The sequence below is a fragment of the Oncorhynchus mykiss genome, chromosome 12 (genome assembly GCF_057628025.1).
Source record: "Oncorhynchus mykiss isolate SJ-2025 chromosome 12, ASM5762802v1, whole genome shotgun sequence".
NCBI lineage: Eukaryota > Metazoa > Chordata > Actinopteri > Salmoniformes > Salmonidae > Oncorhynchus > Oncorhynchus mykiss.
This window is the reverse complement of record NC_143033.1, coordinates 46,572,998-46,597,038: the sequence shown is the minus strand read 5'-3', so window position 1 is coordinate 46,597,038 and position 24,041 is coordinate 46,572,998. Positions and strand designations below refer to the sequence as shown.

Sequence of the window (24,041 nt, the reverse complement as noted above, 5' to 3'; positions counted from 1 at the left end):
GTTGATATAAAAATGTTTTGCTTATTGGCTAGTTGATCTAGACATTTTCTGACAAGTTATAAATAGCTCTCTAAGGTATGCAATAACTAACATTACACTAGGAACTAATGATGCACCACCCAATTTATACTATTACAACTTTCCAGACTAAGTGTAAAGCTGGACTGAGTTTCTTAAAAAAAAAAAAGCCTACACCTCCGGCGCCCCACAGTTCGGCAACCACTGACCTAAGCAGAGGCTAAGCAGGACCTAGCATGACCTCAGCCATTAGCAGACTTAGAATTTTGTTTAACAATATTAAAAAAGGATTCCGTTACCAACAGTAATACAAATAACAAAACATTATTAATAATGCTACTACTATTAATAATAATAGTAGTAACAATATTAATAATAGTATTATTATTATAGTAGTCAAAACACTTTTAAATTGCATTGTTATTTAGCCAATTCATATTGGCCATTCAGTACATTTTTCATATTGGATATAATGCACCGTAGTACTCAATTTCCTGTACATTGTTTTACAGTAAAGGGGGGGGTCCATTCTACTTAGGAACACCTCTAGTTTCCAAATCCACAGAGTGTACAACCCAAGGAGCGCCACTGCTCATTCTGCGGCCCTTAAATAGTAGCCTAACGGTTTAAATCCAATCCGTTTTTCATATTGGACATACACATTGCACTGTACAAAAGTATCTGTGGATTTGGAAACTATAATGGACTCACCTTTTACTACGATACAATGTACAGATAATTGTGTATGGTGCAATATGTATGTCCAATGTAAAAAACATTTGGGGCTACCAAATATATATATATATATATATATATATATATATATATATATATAAACATAAATATACAAAAATATAAATATATATTTTATATTTTATTGTAATTGCCATTAAGGTCAATGGGTGAAAAGTAGGTGAAAAACATAGTTGGGATATCAGGGTGTCTACAACAGAGGACATTTCTTGATAAGCTCTTATGTCAAGGTCACACCCCAACACGTGATATTATTGAAAACGCCAGAGTGTCCTCTCAAAGGGACAACAGGACAGTGGCTCATATGGCCTCAGAGATATGGAACAAAGACGGATGTTCACTAGGGATGACAAAAATGAATTGCTGTGTCTCTAAAATAATTTAGCAAATATTTGTCCTAATTATTCATTTACAAAGTATACCGGACGTGACTTTTATTCTGAAGGAATAAAAAAAAAAAATCCGTGACCCGGAAGTACTTATTTATTCTAGCCCACTTCACAGCGGTCTGAATAACAATAACAACCATTCGAAGGAAACGACAGAGAAAGGTAAGGAATGTTTTCTCAATGCCTTTTCGAAAGAGATGTGGTCCAGTTGTCTGATTATTATTGTTATGCACCATTAATTGAGGTGCAATATATGCCTTAAGTACATGAGCATTTCTTTACCCGTCCAAGTAGCTACTGTTTTGGGAACCAGATTCTCTATTTAAACTAATTGGTGGTCGCACAGTATCAAAAAACAACCAACCAGTTCAGAATACAAAAACGGATACATTATGCCATTGTTTATAACAATGTAACAATGACGTCGCATTGCCCGACAATGACGTCGCATATAATACTTGTTATGTCGTAGATTGCCTTCTACCCTGAAGAGGCTATAATATGGACACACCTGGTGCCCAAATTTACAAATTGATGACGTTTGTTGCACAGCGAGAGTCGAGTGGATACGAACAGATTCTGTTCAGTCAGTCTTGATGATGAGCCCTTTCCATTTATCTAGTTCATGGCCGTGTTCGGATCAAAGCGACTGCCAAATGACTGATCTATTATTATCAATTATACTTACACATTGACTTTAAAATCCTGGTTCACAGTTACCAAGCTATCCACAACTCTGGAACCAAGTAAATGTCTGCACTCCTCCTACCCCATGGGCACCCCACACTTACCCTTTGCCACTCCATCTACCTTCAGCAGCCCAACAGCAGTCCAACAGCAGTCTAAAAACTATGGGTGACAGGGATTTAGGTTGTGCGGCTCCTTGGCTGTGGAACACACTTTCAGTCACTGTCAGGGCCAGGGTTGCCATGTCAAGCTAAAGTGTAAAGCCCAATGACCCCTGAACCTGCCCACAAGGCCTGAAAACTAGCACCTTTTATTTTGTTCCAGCAAGAAAGTTGCCACATTTACCCATGAAACCCCTTTTCCATAAAGTTATTGTGAGAATTCAGGGTTTATTGATGTCATTTTTAACGAGGTAGGCTAAGAAGCTAAATTCATTTTACCATTAAAATAATAATTCTTGCTAGTTTAAGAATATGCCACAGGAGAAAATATAATTTGCCCTCATTAAACTTGCCAGATCATTTCCCATCAAATATAGCCTATCATTCTCCACATTTACTTTAAACCACCTCTGAGCAAATTCATCTAAAGAGCTCTAGAGTGCCTTAAGTCCTTTTCAAATGCTTTGTCCCCTTTGTATTAGTTCTAGCAGTTCTAGCGCGTTAATACGTTTTATGGAAAGAGGGTGTCTGCATAATGACCAATCTAAATAGTCTACCTACAGTGTTCTCAATGCAACACACCCCTCAACCCTCCCCAACATTCACTCACTCATTAACTCAGTAACAGCCTACCTGATAGTCAGCAGCAGGTCACAATTAAATATATATCTAAGCGAAATGCCATGGTGGCTTCGGTGCAATTTAGAAGTAGTCCAAAAACCTGCCACCTGCGACCAATACATTTTCACCTGCACATCGTTCTGAAAGTAGCCAAATTTTTCAAGAAAAGTGCGAACATGGCAACCCTGGTCAGGCTGCAGAGTCTCTGGTCTTGTTTAATCCTTATTAAGGCACAGCTAAAGACTGAGCTGTTCAGTAAAGCTTTCAAGGGCCTATGTCAATTCTGTTCTCCTGTTTATCAGATCTGACGACAGCTTTGATTGTTGTCTGCTTAATATGTTCTGTGTTTTGGATAGTTTTTATTATTTTTATAAAATGTTTTATTTTCTTCAGCGCCTTGGGTGTATGAAAGTGCTTTACAAATTAAAATAATAATAATTATTATTATTATTTACAAATCACCTTTTCATCATAAATATCATTATTATTTTTAGGTTAGTCGGTGACAATATACCCATGATACATTGAGATTTTGATGCTCTCGAACATAGCCTTTGCTTGTGTGGCCCACGGTTCCGGTATAGAATCACGTTTTCGACAGAATCACGTTTTCAACATACAGTTATGCTTCAGTACTGCAGTTTAACTGACGCCCGAACCAGAAAGACAATTTCCATTGACGGCCACAGAAATTTTGAAATCAGACTTCTCTAAGACTCTTAAGTCATCACCTTTGTACACAAAACATGAATTGAAATATTCAAATAATTGTAGCAGAGATCCCAAAAAATGTTCATCGCTCACAGCCGACGATATTAACATTTTATATTAATCCAATGTCTGGCATGTTTTTGGATGACGTAATGATGTCGTTGCTGCTCGTGCTGCTCCCTGCGCGCCCGGTCCGTGCTATCCGGGATCCTTTGCACATCCCTTCCCCATTTAAGTTAAAATGTAAAATGGTTCAGGTTCGGTAAGGGTTATAGAAACGTAATCAAGAATTAGAAATGTGTCTGCCGAAGTTGGGAATGGTGAGTGTTCAGATTCATTCTGTTTTATGAGTAATTGTTTTTTACGAAAATGTAACGTAGTTGTACATTTTCATGCTCCATCTCATGGTTGTGTCAGGGACAACAGTTTTTGACAACTGTCATTTTCTTAATGGTTGCATGCTTATTAGTAACTGGAATAAGCAATTTCACAAATGTGTCAAGTGCTGCATCTGGTTGCTCTTCATTATTAGTAAAAATCACTACAATAAATGTGCTTTAGCCTTCACCCTTCACCCTTAGCCTACACTATCTAGCTACTTCCCTTTCCTTATTGCGGGAGCGAAGGATACTGAGCACTGTGTTGTTTTGTTGCCTGTGTGGTGAAACCCATGATTTGTCAGTACAGATGGTTTGTTTGTATCAACAATTACAAGCCACCTTGCTCTGATAACTTGGATGGAAAATTACTGAGGATGACAGCATACACTATTGGCACTCCTATTTGTCATCTCTTCAATCTAGGCCTACAAGATTGAAAATTACTGAGGATTACAGGCCCTCAGGCCTGGGAAGCAAAAGTAATTCCGCTACCCAAGAATAGCAAAGCACCCTTTACTGACTCAAATAGCCAGCCAATCTGCCTGTTACCAACCCTTAGATACAATTCAATTTCACAGTTAACCTTTTTAACAGATTTTCACCACGCTTATAGGGACGGGCATTCAAAATGTACGGCACTTACACAAATGACTGATGATTGGCTGACAGAAATTGATAATAAAAATATTGTGGGAGCTGTTTTGTTAGACTTCAGTGCAGCTTTACATAACCTGCTAGAATTGTAGATAGGAAGTTACTTGTCTAACATAACACAGAGGGTGTTCTTTACTGGAAGCCTCTCCAACATAATCCAGGTGGACAGGCATTCTCCAGGGCAGCTTGCTAGGGCCCTTACTTTTAAAAAGCTTTACTAATGACCTGCCACTGACTGAGTAAAGCCTGTGTGCCTATGTATTAGAGGTCGACGGATTATGATTTTTCAATGTCGGTACCGATTATTGGAGGACCAAAATCGTCCGTTTTAATAAGAAAATGTATATCGGCCGACTTGCTTCTCCAACACTGGGATTTTGCATTATTTCAACCAAATTGAACATGTTTCATTTTTTATTTGAGACTAAATTGATTTTAATTTATGTATTATATATTAAGTTAAAATAAGTGTTCATTCAGTATTGTTATAATTGTCATTATTACATACAATTCTGAATGAACACTTATTTTAACTTAATATAATACTTAAATGAAAATCTATTTAGCCTCGAATAAAAAATGAAACATGTTCAATTTGGTTTAAATAATGCAAAAACACAGTGTTGGAGAAGAAAGTATAAGTGCAATATGTGCCATGTAAAAAAGCTCATGTTTGAGTTCCTTGCTCAGAACATGAGAATATATGAAAGCTGGTGGTTCCTTTTAACATGAGTCTTCAAAATTCCCAGTTAAGAAGTTTTAGGTTGTAGTTATTATAGGACTTTTTCTCTCTATACCATTTGTATTTCATATACCTTTGACTATTGGTTCTAATAGGAACTTTAGTATTACCAGCCTAATCTTGGGAGTTGATAGGCTTGAAGTCATAAACAGCGCTTTGCTTCAAGCATTGCGAAGAGCTGCTGGCAAACGCAGGAATGTACCGTTTGAATGAATGCTTCTGAGCCTTCTGCTGCCTACCACCTCTCAGTCAGACTGCTCTATGAAATATCAAATCATAGACTTAATTATAATGTAATAAACACACAGAAATACCAGCCTTAGGTCATTCATATGGTCAAATCCAGAAACAAAAATTTCGAAAACAAGACGTTTATTCTTTCAGTGAAGTTCCGTATTTTATCTAACGGGTGGCATCCCTAAGTCTAAATATTCCTGTTACATTGCACAACCTTCAATGTTATGTCATAATTACGTAAAATTCTGGCAAATTAGGTGACCCAAACTGTTGCATATCAATGAACGCAAGAGAAGTGCCACAATTTCACCTGGTTAATATTGCCTGCTAACCTGGATTTCTTTTAGCTAAATATGCAGGTTTAAAAATATATACTTCTGTGTATTGATTTTAAGAAAGGCATTGATGTTCATGGTTAGGTACAGTCGTGTAACGATTGTACTTTTTTCGCAAATGTGCTTTTGTTAAATCATCCCCCGTTTGGCGAAGTTGGCTGTCTTTGTTAGGAAGAAATAGTCTTCACAGTTCGCAACGAGTCATGTTAGCAGGCAATATTAACTAAATATGCAGGTTTAAAAATATATACTTGTGTATTGATTTTTAAGAAAGACATTGATGTTTATGGTTAGCTACACATTGGAGCAACTACAGTCCTTTTTCGCGAATACGTACCGCATCGATTATATGCAATGCAGGACACGCCAGATAAACTAGTAATATCATCAACCATGTGTAGTTAACTAGTGATTATGATTGATTGATTGTTTTTTATAAGATAAGTTTAATGCTAGCTAGCAACTTACCTTGGCTTCTTACTGCATTCGCGTAACAGGCAGTCTCCTCATGGAGTGCAATGTAATCAGGTGGTTAGAGCGTTGGACTAGTTAACTGTAAGGTTGCAAGATTGAATCCCCGAGCTGACAAGGTAAAAGTATTTCGTTCTGCCCCTGAACAAGGCAGTTAACCCACCGTATCTAGGTCATCATTGAAAATAAGAATGTGTTCTTAACTGACTTCCCTAATTAAATAAAGGTGTAATTTCTTTTTTTTAATCGGCCAAATCGGTGTCCAAAAATACAGATTTCCGATTGTTATGAAAACTTGAAATCGGCTGTAATTAATCGGCCATTCCGATTAATCGGTCGACCTCTAATACACATACACGATAACACACCCAGTATACACACACGTACACATGGATTTTAATTTATATAATCATTTTGATTGAACATTTATTTATTTAGTTCATTTTTTATAATTAAAACAGCCTGTGGTTATTTGCTATTGGATTGGCAGAATGACACAACTACTAACACATTAGCCTACAGCTGGCCTGAGCATAACTTTTTTGAATGCACTTTAATTATCCGATGGCGAGGTGAAGCCTGTGCCCAAAGAAGCACTGCAGGCAGGTCAAGTTCTTCAAGCGCAATGCTTTTATCATGTTGCTCCCGCTGTCAGTTGTCATGCACACCTGTCGGTCTTCGCTCATTTTCCACGATGCCAGAGAGTCTTTGAGACCCTGGGCTATTATTACTTCACCCGTATGATCATTGGGGAAGTAAGATGTCTGGAGGCAGACATTTTGCAATTTCCAGTCTTCATTTACGTAGTGGACTGTCAAACTTAGGTATGGCTCTGACGTTCTGCTCAACCATAGATCTGCTGTGTTGGAAAAATAAGAAACACTAGCCAGCATCTCTGCGACTCTTTCGCAGGTAGCAGTGTATAATCGAGGCAGGGCTACTTCCGTGAAGTACTTGTGGCTTGGCAACTGATATTTGTGGTCAACTGTACCTCGCAGCTTTTTAAAGCCTGGCTTTTCTACTATAAAGATTGGGACCATATCTTTCGTTATGTAATAGGTCACTGCATCTGTTATCTCTTTCCACCTCAAACCTTTCTTGTCATTCGGGATTACGAAATGATGATTGAAATGGATGCGGCTATGGTAGTTTGTCTTTTAGCAGACGTTTTGGGAATCAGGCGACTGGAATCGGCATTGCATCGTCTCACACGTTCCTCTCATTCCACCGCGTGTTTCAGTTGCAAGTGATGGAACAGGTTGGTTGTGCTGCTGCTTTTCCTAGCAATTGTCTTTCGACACATGTTGCACAGGACATTCGTTTGCTGAACAGACCTCTTAAACCCGAACCACTTCCATATTACTGAAAAAAGATTGCTGCCATTTTTGGGGATGATTTCATCCTCACGAGAGGCTGAGCTGGCTTCCTCACTTTCCATTTTGGTGGAACTCTTACCGCCGCTACACTTCTCCGCCGTGGTTACAATTTGTGAAAGGCTGTCTAGGGTTGTGTTTGGTGGATAACCTCTGTGCACGTGTTGTCATGCAATTTGGACATGATTTGACATTGGGCTGACAGAGAAGAGACAGTGAGATGCTGCATTTGTAAAACATTACAACATTATAACAGAACATCGATTCTTGCGATATAGGCACTTTCCATACCGCGCTAAAATATAAACGTGAATATAACGATAAAACTTGATATATTGCCCAGCCCTGGTCAACATGATACAGTGTAGTGTGAAAAGGGTATTGTCAGTTCAGATGGGTCCAGGCTAGAGAATCAGTTTGCAGACAGACAGAACTTAACCCAACCAGATAGTGAAACCGATCAGTCTGATAATTTAGGAAGCACCGTAAGAATCAGACCTCTGTGTCCTTACAGCAGGGGTGAGAGCTCTCTATCTCCAGACCTGGAGAGCCACTGAGTATGTACACTTTTGTTCCAGCCCAGAAGAAACACACCATGCCCTGATTCAACTAATTGTGGTTCAGAGTCAGACTGAAGACCATGATTCGTTGTTTATTGGAAATTGAAATAGTGCTGGGCTGTCACTAAAGCCTACGCACCCAGTAGCACTCCATGACAGTTGGAGTTGGAGAGAGTGCATGGGCTTTTCTTTTGCCACACCAAATAAACTGTTGTGAAAACTTTATGCAGGTTAAGTTAAATCAAACGAGAGTCGAACAGGAAATGCTGAAGAATATTAGAGTAGAGTGAATCTTTGTTACATCATTGAAATAGGTAATTCTATTAAATGTTTACTTAATTGAGATCTTTTGGACCTAGACTTGGTGCTCCGAAATCGCTTGACGTGCGATAGTAGAGAGAACAGTCTATGACTAGGGTGGCTGGAGGCCTTCCTCTGACACTTCCTGGTATAAAGGTCCTGGATGGCAGAAAGCTTGGCTCCAGTGATGTACTGGGCTGTACGCACTACCATCTGTAGTGGTTTCTGGGATAATGGTGCTGATGTGAGCCATGACCAGCCTTTCAAAGCACTTCATGGCTACAGACGTGAGTGATATGGGTCGATAGTCATTTCGGCAGGTTACCTTAGGCACAGGGACTATGGTGGTCTGGTATTACAGACTCAGTCAGGGACAGGTTGAAAATGTCAGTCAAGACACTTGCCAGTTGGTCAGCGCATGCTTAGAGGACACATGCTGGTAATCCGTCTGGCCTAGCGGCCTTGTGAATGTTGACCTGTTTAAAGGTCTTACTCACAGCGGCTATGGAGAGCGTGATCACATAGTTGTTCGGAACTGCTGATGCTCTCATGCATGTTTCATTGTTGCTTGCCTAGAAGCAATTTAGCTCGTCTGGTAGGCTCGTGTCACTGGGCAGCTTGCGGCCTTGCTTCCCTTTGTAGTCTGTAATAGTTTGCAAGCCCTGCCATATCCAACGAGTGTCAGAGCCGGTATAGTAGGATTCAACCTTAGTCCTGTATTGACGCTTTGCCTGTTTGATGGTTGGTCGGAGGGCATAGCGGGATTTCTTATAACCTTCCGGGTTAGAGTACCGCTCCTTGAATGTGGCAGCTCTACCCTTTAGCTCAGTGCGAATGTTGCCTGTAATCCATGGCTTCTAGTTGGGGTATGTACGTACAGTCACTGTAGGGACGACGTCATCGATGCACTTATTGATGAAGCCAGTGACTGATATGTGGTGTACAACTCAATGCCATCGGAAGAATGGGGGCGGCAGGGTAGCCTACTGGTTAGAGCGTTGGACTAGTAACCGGAAGGTTGCAAGTTCAAACCCCCGAGCTGACACGGTACAAATCTGTCGTTCTGCCCCTGAACAGGCAGTTAACCCACTGTTCCTAGGCCGTCATTGAAAATAAGAATATGTTCTTAACTGACTTGCCTGGTTAAATAAAGGTAAAAAAAAAAAATACAAAAAATCCCAGAATATATTCCAGTCTGTGCTGTGCATTTCCCCCCCCCCCCCTTTTTTTATACACCTGTTGTATTCGGAGCATGTGACAAATAATATTTGATTTGAAGAATGTCTTCCACTCATTTCTCTCACTCTCTCATCAGACAGCTGGGGCCATGGAGTCCTCTGAAGAGGCGCTGCGCACCTTCGTCCAAGTGGTCAGTGAGAAGTACAACCCAGAGAATTTCCCATACTGCCGTGGGAACGGCATGGGTGTCGTAGTGCTTTCCAGTCCACAGGGGTCGCCCATTAAAGGTGAGCGGTCAAGGTGCTATATCTTATGATGCCTTCAAATTAGAGGTCGACCGATTAATCGGAATGGCCGATTTAATTAGGGCCGATTTCAAGTTTTCATAACAATCGGTATTTTAGGACACCGATTTGGCAGATTTTTTTTTTTACACCTTTATTTAATCTTTATTTAACTAGGCAAGTCAGTTAAGAACACATTCTTATTTTCAATGACTGCCTAGGAACGGTGGGTTAACTGCCTCGTTCAGGGGCAGAACGACAGATTTTCACCTTGTCAGCTCGGTTGATTCAATCTTGCAACCTTACAGTTAACTAGTCCAAAACTCTAACCACCTGCCTCTCATTGCACTCCACGAGGAGACTGCCTGTTACGCGAATGAAGTAAGCCAAGGTAAGTTGCTAGCTAGCATTAAACTTATCTTATAAAAAACAATCAATCAATCATAATCACTAGTTAACTACACATGGTTGATGATATTACTAGTTTATCTAGCGTGTCCTGCGTTGCATATAATCGATGCGGTGCGTATCGTTGCTCCAATGTGTACCTAACCATGAACATCAATGCCTTTCTTAAAATCAATACACAGAAGTATATATTTTTAAACCTGCATATTTAGCTAAAAGAAATCCAGGTTAGCAGGCAATATTAACCAGGTAAAATTGTGTCACTTCTCTTGCGTTCATTGCACGCAGAGTCAGTGTATATGCAACAGTTTGGGCCGCCTAATTAGCCAGACTTTTACGTAATTATGACATAACATTGAAGGTTGTGCAATATAACAGGAATATTTAGAGTAATGGATGCCACCCGTTAGATAAAATACGGAACGGTTCCGTATTTCACTGAAAGAATAAACGTCTTGTTTTTGGGATGATAGTTTCCGGATTTTACCATATTAATGACATAGGCTTGTATTTCTGTGTGTTATGTTATAACTAAGTCTATGATTTGATAGAGCAGTCTGACTGAGCGGTGGTAGGCAGCAGCAGGCTCGTAAGCATTCATTCAAACATCACTTTCGTGCGTTTTGCCAGCAGCTCTTCGTTGTGCGTCAAGCATTGCGCTGTTTATGACTTCAAGCATATCAACTCCCGAGATTAGGCTTGTGTAACCGATGTGAAATGGCTAGCTAGTTAGGGGGGTGCGCGCTAATAGCGTTTCAGACGTCACTCGCTCTGAGACTTGGAGTGGTTATTCCCCTTGCTCTGCATGGGTAACGCTGCTTCGAGGGTGGCTGTTGTTGTTGTGTTCCTGGTTCGAGCCCAGGTAGGAGCGAGGAGAGGGACGGAAGCTATACTGTTACACTGGCAATACTAAAGTGCCTATAAGAACATCCAATAGCCAAAGGTTAATGAAATACAAATTGTATAGAGAGAAATAGTCCTATAATTCCTATAATAACTACAACCTAAAACTTCTTACCTGGGAATATTGAAGACTAATGTTAAAAGGAACCACCAGCTTTCATATGTTCTCATGTTCTGAGCAAGGAACTTAAACGTTAGCTTTCTTACATGGCACATATTGCACTTTTACTTTCTTCTCCAACACTTTGTTTTTGCATTATTTAAACCAAATTGAAAATTGTTCATTATTTATTTGAGGCTAAATTGATTTTATTGATGTATTATATTAAGTTAAAATAAGTGTTCATTCAGTATTGTTGTAATTGTCATTATTACAAATACATTTTAAAAATTGTCCGATTAATCGGTATCGGCTTTTTTTGGTCCTCCAATAATCGGTATCGGCGTTGAAAAATCATAATCGGTCGACTTCAATGCTCAGAAGTGGGAAATACGAGGTTCCAATTGGGCAACAACTACTTGACCGCCCTCCCAAGTTGGATTTCCGAGTGGGAATGTTGGAGATAATTTTACCTGAGTTGTGACGTATTGTCACTGGCTTTTCAATCAAAAGGTGATGAAGCAAATACATTTTTGACATTGTCAATATGGATAATGTAGCTAGTTTGACTCTGTTGTCAACGTTAAGCAAGCTAATTAACTTTATCATTAGCAACGTTAGCTAGCTCATCTACTTAGATTTAAAATCATTGGATGAGTCATTATTCCGACATTTATGACTTCATAACTGGGATGTTTCCCAGTTCCAACGACCATTTGAAGGCAGTGATTGAGCAATAACTTTGTGGTTAGGTGGCTTATGCATCTTTTCTCTCTTGCATTTGTCTCGCTCCCTGCTAAACTGTTTTAGTGAATGGAAGATCATTTATAGTCTGATGAACATGTCTGAAAAAGTTGTTATTCCTCAAAGCAGAAGAGTCAAGGGCCACACTACAACCTACTTACCTTTTTTCTCAGAAAAAACATAGTTAAGAGGTAAGAACTATATGTAGGCCTACTCAAATGTAATATATATTACCTATATAAGGTAATCACACAGGTTTTCATCTTCTAGTTACCCAGGAATAATGCATGTAGGCCTACTTGTATCCCTTATATATGGTATTCACACACGAGTCATTCTCTCATTCGTTAGCTTATCCCCAAGGACACTGCCTATGTAGTGATGTAAATGAGTAATAACAAGAAGTTATACCAGGCTTTTGTCCATCATGTATTGTACATGTCATTCAATAAAGAACAATTATTCACTAGAAAGATTGTTGTCTCTCTCCAGATCGTCTGAATCTGCCGAGTGTGCTGGTCCTGGACGGCTGTGGCATCAGTAAAGCTGGGGACGAAGCTGAGGTGGCCACCTTTTGTGCCCATGTGGTGGAGCTGGACCTGTCCCACAACCAGCTACAAGACTGGGGGGAGGTGGGTACTGTAGTTCTCCTCATCCTCCTCAGCCCTGTTGTCATGTTATGCACCATTCCTTTATCAGCAGCTAGCTATTAGCAGGAAGGCTGGCACTACAGAGAGTTTTGCCTTATTTTCTACACATCTAGAGTGTTGTTTTATCCAGAAAGTTTTTTTTTAAAGTCCAATAGCTGGTTATTTTGTAATGTCCAGTATCTCCTGGCTAGCATTAAATAAGCATGTAACAATGGTAAAAGAAACGGATTGTATCCACGAGCGGCTACCTACCACGTCACACAAAACAATTGCCCAAAAACATCATTCAACAAACAAATTCAACGAACAAGACCTTCATCTGTCAGTCAGTTCCAATTGCGCCAATCTGTCTTTGGGTTGCCAGATATGCAGCATCGTGTATACTATCTACAATTGGGTTGCCAGTACAGTCAGTCAGTAAGTGTGATAGCTCCAATCTGTTTTTTTTGGGTTGCGAGATCTGCACGATTGTGTCTAACATCCCAAACCTGGACTTCCTTAACCTGAGTATGAACCCTCTGAGTGGGATTGAGCTGGAGCCGGGCCTGGCTGAGGTGTTCTTCCGGGTCCGCCGCCTGGTTCTCATCAACACGCGTGTCACTTGGGACACGGTACACACACTCACACGCCAGACCCCTGAGTAAGTCATGACAGACACTGGACTGCGAATCACATGGCACGCGTGAATACATGAATGTGTGTGTTTTGTATTTCAGTATTTAGCTATTTGTATTTGTCTTTGTCTATGTGTTTTGTGTGTTTTTGCCATTATACCTTTGACCTTCTCAAGTTCAGGCTTGTCCAGGCATGTATTATATTTACTTGTATCCATATTTAACATGTATTTCAACGCCATATACATGTCTATGAATTTGAGGGGTTACATTTCCCAAGCCCTGTCCCATAGCTGTATACCAAAACAAGTGGTGCGTAGTCCAGTTTGGGTTTAAGGCATGTATTATATTTCCGTGTATCATGTTCAGGGCATGTTCAGGTATGTCCTGGATACTGTAGTTCCATGTATCTCGTAACTCTGGGGATCAGCTTCCCTTCCCCCAATCCTAACCTTAACCATTATTGTGGAAAATGTGAAATCTACCAAAGATCAGCATCTATGGGCAACTTCACCCTACTCATATCTCATACTTTGTATTTCGATTCCATTTACACATAGCTACCTCTTTTTGATGCTTATACCCATCGCCCCCTGTAGGTTAGAGGAGCTCTTCCTTTGTCTGAATGAGTACGACCAAGTGGCCGAATCCCCGGTTCCCTGCCCCTCCCTGCGCCTGCTTCAGATCACAGACAACCAGCTACAGGAGTGGGACGAGGTGCGTAAGTTTGGGCCCATGTACCCAGGCCTGCAAAACCTGGTGTTGTCCAACAACAAACTGGGCTCTGTGGAGGAGGACACACCTCAGGACACACTGCAGCGCCTGTTTCCTAACCTGCGCAGCATCAACCTCAACAACTCAGGTATCCGAAGGGAGGGTCACGCATGCACACACATTCACAAGCATGCTCATACAGCATGATCACATGCACAGAGTAGCATGAAGATACATCTACGCAAACATACTCGTACACAGCATGATGATTTGCACACACACACAGCATGAGCATACAGACAAATATCCCTCTTTCCTCTACCCAATTATACTCTTTCCATTCACTATTTTTTCCCTTTTCTCCGGTTCTTACTACTCCTCTGCTTCTGTACCTCTCTCTTTCCCCTCTGCCGGACAGGGAACCCTTTAAAAATCAGTAGGTCGAGTTAGAAGGGCTCAAGTTCTTTTACATTCCAATGTATTTTAAATGTACATTTGGCATTTCAAGTCTTTAAAAAAAAAAAAATGTACACACACCTCAGAAAAGAGCACTCTATGAGCCGTCTGATGTGAAAATATATGTATTGTACTACTTCCGTACACCATATTCAATACTGTATCCTGGGATTCCATAGAAAATGAGTTCTGATTGTGTGTGTGTGTGTGTGTGTGTGTGTGTGTGTGTGTGTGTGTGTGTGTGTGTGTGTGTGTGTGTGTGTGTGTGTGTGTGTGTGTGTGTGTGTGTGTGTGTGTGTGTGTTAAAGGGCTGAACCGATGGGAGGACATAGAAAGGCTGAATTTCTTCCCTAAGCTGGAGGAGGTGAGGCTGATGGGGCTTCCCTTACTGCAGCCCTACACAAACAAAGAGAGACGCAACCTCACCGTGGCACAGTGAGTACACACACATTTTAATCATTTAGCAGACGCTCTTATCCAAAGTGACAGTGCGTTAATGTTAAGGTAGCTAGGTAAGACAACCACATTGCACAGTCATAGTACGTAAAACCTTTCCTCAATAAAGCGGCGATCAGCAAAGTCACTGCTAGTAAGAAAATACATGTGTTTGTGTTAGTGCAAGAAAGGTGCAAATACAAACGGTAGGATGTGATTTCATCTATTTGTTTTTTAATCGGTCGGGGAGGGCAAGTGCTGTGGGATTATTCAAGATACCTTTTGAAGAGGCACACACACACACACACACAATTGAATACACACCTGTTTGATTTGACACACGTCACACACACTCATACATATTCTTTGTCCTTTTTGCAGGTTGCCATCTGTGTCTGTGTTAAACGGTAGTGTGGTGACGGAAGGGGAGAGAGAAGACGCTGAGAGGTTCTTCATCAGACACTACCTGGACCTTCCTGAAGAGACGCTGCCTCATAGGTACTGTTGACACACACTAGTTTGTTGAAGTGGAGCTTTGTCAGAGGAACTGTAAAACAGGCGCATACATACGTTTTTCTTCTGATAAGAACAACCTCATGTAAAACTTATCTCTGGTTCATAATAGCAAGAGCCCTCCTCTGAGACACCTACTGTACCTTAACAATGGACGGGAATCACTTTGATTCACTACCTCTCAGCTACCTCCTACCTCTTTCTGCTTATGTTAACTCCCCCCAGTGTTCTATTGTCATCTCAGGACTTCCCGTGATGGGAATTTGGGGGGGGGGGGGTAGGTTAGGTTTGGGCCCATGCTGGAAAACTGATTGGCCCACACTTTTTGCCAGCCACATTCCACTTAACCTTAGGAGAATGCAAGGGAGGGATTTGCGGGGGAAGAGCGTGTTCCCTGACTGGGGGAAAGTAACATTTGCGAGACAATGGCGCCAGTCTCTGCCCACTCAATGACTTCTTTGTGCCTTGGAATACTCAGATCGGAAAACCGATACACAAGGTGGCAGGTAGATTTTTCTTCGCTCGTTCGCCCTCTTTTTTTTCTTTCTTAGGGGGGGATCGAGAGGTTGACTCATTTCCGTGTGTAACCGGAGCTGATGTAGCCCAAAACTTGACTCCAAACTGACACAGTGTCTCAGATTAATAAGGGTACTGCAATGGAAGTGTCTCAAAGCCACAAACCATTCTCTTTAGGTTTTCTTTTTCTCTTTGCATTTTAAAAGCAAGGAGAGAGAGAAAGTGTTTACTTGCTCTTGGGTCTAAGCCTGTTTCTTTGTGTATGTGTGCATGTGTGGGTACACATGTGGACGTGTGTGAGAGTGTGTTGGATGCGGTCAGTGAGCACTGGGAAGGACTTAGGCGGCCGGGCTATCCCCTTTTGGCGGAGGTGCTATGAGAGAGGAGGGGCTATGAGAGGGGTGGGTAAGGATAGAAGGGAGAGGGAGAGGATTGGGCTTGGGATAAGGAGAGAGAAAGAAAGCAGGGCCTACAGAGAAGGGTAGAAGGGAGAGATGAAGGGGCTTATGGTGTGAAGAGAAGGGTGAGATGCGGCGTGGGGTAATTAGTAAGAGACAGAGAAGAGGAATTGAGGGGATTACCGGGGAAGTGACTAGGCAGCTGAGGTGGATTAAAGAACAGAGAGAGAAGCATGAAACACCAGAGATCTAGGGCAGTTACAAGGTAAGGTATTAGCCACACACAGAGGAGGCTGGTGGGAGGAGTTATAGGATGGGCTCATTGTAATGAATGGAATGGTATTAATGGAACAGAGTCAAACATATGGAAACTGTGTTTGACTCCATTTTGTTTATTCCATTCCAGCCATTACAATGAGCCCGTCCTCCTATAACTTCTCCCACCAGCCTCCCCTGGACCCAATACATTTAGCTGTGTCTAGAAACACAGGTATTAAATTAATGCCACTGCTTTCTTCAGGCACCACACTAAGCTAGGACCATTAGAAATTGTATTTAGCATTACCATACCTTACTCTCTCAATATAATTTACAGGGGTACAATATACAAGTTTCCACATTAAATGAGCCATTTGAGTGAATGAAAAATGGGTTTCTCACAGAATGGCACTTTCTGCATTGACTGAGGGGTTAGAGGACAATTCCCATGGCAGTGGCGCTTGCTGCTTTAGGCTGAAACTCTGGCTACACACACACACCCACACTGAAACCCTAGCCAGGCGGGGTTTTCAGCGAGGGAAGGGTGAAATTGGTTTGATTGGCCCAACTGTTACAGTAGCTTTGAAAATAGGCTTTCCTCTGGGATTTTATTTAATCGTTCCTTATCGCTAACTCAGCGTTCCCTCAAGGTGGGTGAGCGCCTTCTCACGGCTGAGAGAGCGGTAGAGGGCTCGCTGTGTTTCCCGAACGAGCACATACCACTCTTATCAAATATACACACACACTCATTCACTCACACACATTTGTCCCAACTTACCCCCACAGTGTCAGAGAAAGCTGTTTTCTTGGATAGCGGTTAGTCCAAGGATAATAAGATTTTTGTGTGGACCCCAGGAAGAGTAGGTGCTGCTTTTGCAACAGATAATGGGGATCCTAATAAAATACCAAACTGCCAAACCACCATGTGGCCCGCAGCCTCCCTTTTTCTAGGACCACTGATCAATTTCCAAATACTTTTTAAAAAAGTGTGTGGAGAACAGTCGGGGTGAGGTTGTGCATCAGCAGTTTTTCCCTTGGTAGGTCAGTCACTGACAGTCACTCAATTAGCCCTTAGCTGACTTTTATTTTATTTTATTGTAAGTTAGTCTTGCGGCTAGCTATGTATACTTGTAGTAATCATGGTCTAATTAACAACCGGTGGGCCCCATTGATTTTGTTAGTCACTCTCCATAAGATATCATATTAAAAACTGCAAACATTTCTCTCCACCTAATGGCAAAATGGGTAACAATTTCAGTAAATTAGCTGTAAAATTGCAAATTTTCCCCTCCGTCCCATCGTAAAATGAGTAAAATTGCATGAAATTAGTTATAAAATTGCCTAGTCTTTTCTCTGCCCAATGGCAAAATGTATAGATTTGTAGGAAATTAACTCTGAAACTCGAATATATTTTGCTTACGGCCCCCAACAATCTAGGGCTAGCTCTGACTGCATGTGTGGGTATAGATATGGGTACACAGTAGGATTGGGCGGCATCCAGATTCTCATGTCGTCATACTGTCCTTCTCTCACCCTGGGATTTACGGTATTACCAGCTTAATACACAAGGGGGCGCCGAAAAACCCAGCCAGAAACATAATTGGACGTCTATTACCAGAATGCTAACAACATTTGCATAAGTAATAGCGAATTTACATGGAGGCTGCTAGCTAAATATGCTAATGAGCGCAAACGAAAATAAACAAATTGCAAAGACAGGCAATCCAGCTCATAAAGTTATGCATACAGCGTATTTAGAAAGTAGTCAGACCCATTGACCTTTTACACATTTTATGTTTCAGCTTTATTATTAAAAAATATATAATTAATCCCCACATCAATCTACACGCAATACTCCCAGTCCTACTGCTGAAAAACATCCCCACAGCATGATGGCCACCACTGTGCTTCACCGTAGGGATGGTGCCAGGTTTCCTCCAGATGTAACGCTTGGCATTCAGGCCAAAGAGTTCAATCTTGGTTTCAACAGATCGGAGAATCTTGTTTCTCATGGTCTGAGAGTCCTTTAGGTGCCTTTTTGGCAAACTCCAAGTGGGCTGTCATGTGCCTTTTTTACTGAGGAGTGGCTTCCATCTGGCCGCTCTTCCATAAAGGCCTGATTGGTGGAGTGCTGCAGAGATGGTCGTTCTTCTGGAAGTTTCTACCATCTCCACAGAGGAACTCTGGTGCTCCATCAGGTTCTTGGTCACCTACCTGACCAAAGCTCTTCTCCCTTGATTGCTCTCGGAAGAGTCTTGGTTGTTCCAAACTTCTTCCATTTAAGAATGATGGAGGCCATTGTGTTCTTGGGGACCTTCAATGCTTCAGAAATGTTTTGGTACCCTTCCTCGGACCTGTGCCTCGACACAATCCTGTCTCGGAGCTCTATGGACAATTCCTTTCGACCTCGTGGCTTGGTTTTTGCTCTGACATGCACTGTCAACTGTGGGACCTTATATAGATGTGTGTGTGCCTTTTACAAATGTTGTCCAATCAATTGAATTTACCACAGGTGGTTTCCAATCAAGTTGTAGAAACATCTCAAGGATGATCAAAGGAAACAGGATGCACCTGAGCTCAATTGCGAGCAAAGGGTCTGAATAATTCTGTAAATATGGTATTTTTATTTTATAGAATTTTTCTTAGCAAAATTGTCTTTACCTTTTTTGTTGTTGTTGCTTTGTCATTGTGGGGTATTGTGTGTAGATTGATGAGGATTTATTTTAATTCATCCATTTTAGAATAAGGTGTTAATGTAACAAAATGAAGGGGTCTGAATACTTTCCGAATGTGGGCGGGGGATTGATCCGGTGGCCTACAAAAGGCTCTATTAGGGTGTCATAGCCCCAAATTTTTTTAAAGTAAGCATTGGCCATTTATTACATCACTTTTTTCACATGGTGGGGTCAAATGTATTTTTAAATAAAAATTAGGTCACGGGCCAAAAATAATTTGGAATCCCTGCCATAATGTATGCATAAGAGCGACTGCCAAAACTGACCAATCGCCACCATTCTCTCTACCAAATGACAAATCCTAACCTCCGGTCCATTCTGTCTGATCTCCACAGGTACCATGTCCTGGTGTCCAAGTACGGACGGCTTGCCCCGCTGGCCGAGGTGGACTTGCGTCCGCGCTGCATGGCCACGCTGGAGGTGCGCTGGGGCGAGCGGACGGAGACTCTAAGCTTGCGGTTGGAGCAGACAGTCGGGGAGCTCAAGAAGGAGCTCAGGGCCCTGGTGGACCTGCCAGCCAACGGCATGCGGCTGTACTACATCGCCCGCGAGCTAGGCTCCGCGCTGGGACCTGAGGAGATGAAGTACGGCAGTCGGGCACTCCACTCGTACATGATCCAAGACGGAGATGAGATCCTGGTGGTGCCCAAGACTAAGAGCCGCACAATCTCGTCCACCTCCTTGGACTCCTAAGAAGTGTGTGTGTGTGTGTGTGTGTGTGTGTGTGTGTGTGTGTGTGTGTGTGTGTGTGTGTGTGTGTGTGTGTGTGTGTGTGTGACTTATTTATAGACTGACCAGCTTCTGGACACCAACTGTCTACGCTGTCTCTTCATTTAATTTTTTTGATGTTTCTTGGTAAAGCACCTTACTTTATATAAATATACAGTGCCTTGCGAAAGTATTCGGCCCCCTTGAACTTTGCGACCTTTTGCCACATTTCAGGCTTCAAACATAAAGATATAAAACTGTCTTTTTTTGTGAAGAATCAACAACAAGTGGGACACAATCATGAAGTGGAACGACATTTATTGGATATTTCAAACTTTTTTAACAAATCAAAAACTGAAAAATTGGGCGTGCAAAATTATTCAGCCCCCTTAAGTTAATACTTTGTAGCGCCACCTTTTGCTGCGATTACAGCTGTAAGTCGCTTGGGGTATGTCTCTATCAGTTTTGCACATCGAGAGAGATTTTTTCCCATTCCTCCTTGCAAAACAGCTCGAGCTCAGTGAGGTTGGATGGAGAGCATTTGTGAACAGCAGTTTTCAGTTCTTTCCACAGATTCTCGATTGAATTCAGGTCTGGACTTTGACTTGGCCATTCTAACACCTGGATATGTTTATTTTTGAACCATTCCATTGTAGATTTTGCTTTATGTTTTGGATCATTGTCTTGTTGGAAGACAAATCTCCGTCCCAGTCTCAGGTCTTTTGCAGACTCCATCAGGTTTTCTTCCAGAATGGTCCTGTATTTGGCTCCATCCATCTTCCCATCAATTTTAAACCATCTTCCCTGTCCCTGCTGAAGAAAAGCAGGCCCAAACCATGATGCTGCCACTACCATGTTTGACAGTGGGGATGGTGTGTTCAGCTGTGTTGCTTCTACGCCAAACATAACGTTTTGCATTGTTGCCAAAAAGTTCAATTTTGGTTTCATCTGACCAGAGCACCTTCTTCCACATGTTTGGTGTGTCTCCCAGGTGGCTTGTGGCAAACTTTAAACAACACTTTTTATGGATATCTTTAAGAAATGGCTTTCTTCTTGCCACTCTTCCATAAAGGCCAGATTTGTGCAATATACGACTGATTGTTGTCCTATGGACAGAGTCTCCCACCTCAGCTGTAGATCTCTGCAGTTCATACAGAGTGATCATGGGCCTCTTGGCTGCATCTCTGATCAGTCTTCTCCTTGTATGAGCTGAAAGTTTAGAGGGACGGCCAGGTCTTGGTAGATTTGCAGTGGTCTGATACTCCTTCCATTTCAATATTATCGCTTGCACAGTGCTCCTTGGGATGTTTAAAGCTTGGGAAATCTTTTTGTATCCAAATCCGGCTTTAAACTTCTTCACAACAGTATCTCGGACCTGCCTGGTGTGTTCCTTGTTCTTCATGATGCTCTCTGCGCTTTTAACGGACCTCTGAGACTATCACAGTGCAGGTGCATTTATACGGAGACTTGATTACACACAGGTGGATTGTATTTATCATCATTAGTCATTTAGGTCAACATTGGATCATTCAGAGATCCTCACTGAACTTCTGGAGAGAGTTTGCTGCACTGAAAGTAAAGGGGCTGAATAATTTTGCACGCCCAATTTTTCAGTTTTTGATTTGTTAAAAAAGTTTGAAATATCCAATAAATGTTGTTCCACTTCATGATTGTGTCCCACTTGTTGTTGATTCTTCACAAAAAAATACAGTTTTATATCTTTATGTTTGAAGCCTGAAATGTGGCAAAAGGTCGCAAAGTTCAAGGGGGCCGAATACTTTCGCAAGGCACTGTATATATTAATATATATACACACACACATATATGACTTAGTGTGCGTGTTCCAATTTTGGCTTGGTGCGAAGCATCGCTATTGTCAGACGCTGGTGGCACGTCACACCACTGAGATTTTCCATTTTATTTGGTTTGTCAAAATAGAGCCCAGAATAGTATTTTATCAGAAATATTAGTTTTTAAGTAATGTTAGCACAATTAGCATACCCTCCCTCTCTCACCCAATTCTTAAATCATGTGCTTCAGATATCCCAAGATAACCCCTGAGTCAGAATCACAGGGGGTGGTGCGCTGAGAGAGACGCTTCATTGAGCTTTGAGGATGATAGAGCTTGTGACACATAGAGACCACACGGAACATCACTGACCCCAACTCACTCAGGCGATCTGGCGGAAAGAGACAAGACGAGGCCAAATAGAAGGGGTTGGGTTGGTGGGCAGTTGCTATTAAAGGTGGAGAGAGAGGGGGATCTGGAGAAGGAGGTGCACTCTGGTTGCTGTAGGTCTTCCTGCTGTCTGATTCCACATGAAGGGAGCAGCTCTCTCCCCTGCCGAGGGGGAGTGGGTGTTGGAGGGAGAGGCGGTGAACCCCAGGCCAGCCTCACTGAGTAACCACATACCGGCTGCTGTGTCACAGTCACTTCCTCTGTGCTTGGATTACAATGGGTTCACCCAACGGGCAGTGGCCTTCCTCACCTCTTGCTCTCTCTCTCCATCTTCCTCTCTCCCCATCATCCACACCTCACATCCGTCTCACACACCCAACACCTCTTACTGGAACCAGTGTCCATTGTTTTAGTACACCCTGGGTCAACAATGTGGCCCCAGAATTTGTGCTCTCCCATTGGTTCATATTGTCTAATAGGTGTCTTCAGATTCAGAGACCTCCAATTGGTGGAAAGATGTGAGAAATGCCCTATGGTAATCATATTTTGTTGCTGCCCAGTCCAAAGTCAATTTCACTCTGCTTTGGCGTCAGAGGTTAGCTACTCTTCTTATACATGGGAGAAATCAGTAAACCAAGGTGATGATGAAACTGGGTTTATTTACCAATCACTCTACCAATTTATATATCCCTTTTTAATCTGAATTCCTCTTTGATCTTTTTACTTGAAGTATTATGCAAAGTTTGCACCGGTGCAAAAGCTAAATGAGCGTGGCCATAGTCTGCCAGCGCTAGGCTTTGTTTAGAAAAGTAGATGGATCTCGACCTTTTGGGAATTATTTTAGGCACATCACAGGTGCTTCTTGATCCGTTAATGTTGTGTTCGCATGGTTGGTAATGGTAAAGTATGCAATATAGTGTATGTGGGCTGGGATTGTGGTTGGATTTAAAAAAAAATAGTCTGCCGTCATTTACTATGGAGGATTGCATGGACTTGTAACTTAATCTTGAGGGACCTACGATAAGAGTGTATGTTATAGTACATAGTGTATCTCCTATGTTTTTATGTTATGTTTTTTGGAAGATGATCAGATTGATAATTATTAAAGTGATTCTGATTTTTTTTTCTTCTGAAAGCTTCAATGCCTCCAGTTTCAAGAAAATGCTGTCCCTTTTTTTTTCTTTGCTTAAAATCAAACTTACTGTACACACAGAGATCATTTATGGACATATGTTACCTGCTGACTGTTGTTAAATCTGACTTTATGCATAGCACTGTAATACACGTCTGTCTAAGACCCTGTAAAATCATTTTATTTATCGGGTAAATCTATTTAATAATGTCATTTTGCTTTATTGTGGTAATATTGTAAGGGTTTCTTTACTTTATGTTGGTAATGCTTTATTTACAGCCCATTTCAGATGGTATTTACCTACGGGAAAACAATGGGTATTTTCTGATCCTCACTGTACACACACACACAGTTCTTCAAAGAATTCTACATAGTTGGTTACTTTGTATCAGTGAATGCCAAAGAAACCAGGATGAAATTGTTAAACAGTATAATTAGGATAGCCTCATATTATTTCCAAGTAAATATCGGACTAAAGACGAATAAAGCGTTCGTTTTTTTTGGTTTACTTTTTAATATACATGCTTTGTTCATAACCAAGTGGGAAGGTGGGAAAATGCACTTGAACGTCCCTCCAACTGGTAATTGTTCATCAAACTCCAGGCATTTACATTTGTTGGATGACATGAAAATAAAGATCTATGGCCACGCAATGGCCATGTCGGTCTCCGGAACTGGCTTGAAGAGGGCAGTCCATAAGCGCAGACGAATGATGTCAAGGAT

At 41.6% G+C, this 24,041-nt stretch overlaps 1 protein-coding gene across 4 annotated transcripts; it reads left to right on the top strand.

Annotated features, from left to right (window-relative positions):
- The first annotated feature begins 1,039 nt into the window (after positions 1–1,039).
- On the top strand, positions 1,040–23,826 carry LOC149979193 (tubulin-specific chaperone cofactor E-like protein). Of its 4 annotated transcripts, none has more exons than XM_090192579.1 (8): positions 1,040–1,322; positions 9,708–9,858; positions 12,503–12,642; positions 13,119–13,300; positions 13,874–14,136; positions 14,753–14,879; positions 15,261–15,377; positions 19,635–23,826. In XM_090192579.1, exons 2-8 carry the CDS (start codon positions 9,720–9,722, stop codon positions 19,990–19,992), a joined length of 1,326 nt encoding a protein of 441 aa, XP_090048705.1. In that variant the 5' UTR covers positions 1,040–1,322; positions 9,708–9,719; the 3' UTR covers positions 19,993–23,826. The 4 variants fall into 4 exon arrangements, with proteins under 4 accessions (XP_090048705.1, XP_090048707.1, XP_090048706.1 ...); XM_090192580.1 differs by having other exon boundaries at positions 1,242–1,322; positions 9,712–9,858; XM_090192581.1 differs by lacking the exon at positions 13,119–13,300 and having other exon boundaries at positions 1,042–1,322.
- The last annotated feature ends 215 nt before the right edge of the window (positions 23,827–24,041 follow it).

Excerpts from the sequence above, each read along its gene's own strand:
- LOC149979193 (XM_090192579.1), top strand. The coding sequence starts at position 9,720 with ATGGAGTCCTCTGAAGAGGCGCTGCGCACCTTCGTCCAAGTGGTCAGT. Across the intron at positions 9,859-12,502 it reads ACAGGGGTCGCCCATTAAAG|ATCGTCTGAATCTGCCGAGT; the intron begins GTGAGCGGTCAA and ends GTCTCTCTCCAG. Across the intron at positions 14,137-14,752 it reads CATCAACCTCAACAACTCAG|GGCTGAACCGATGGGAGGAC; the intron begins GTATCCGAAGGG and ends TGTGTGTTAAAG.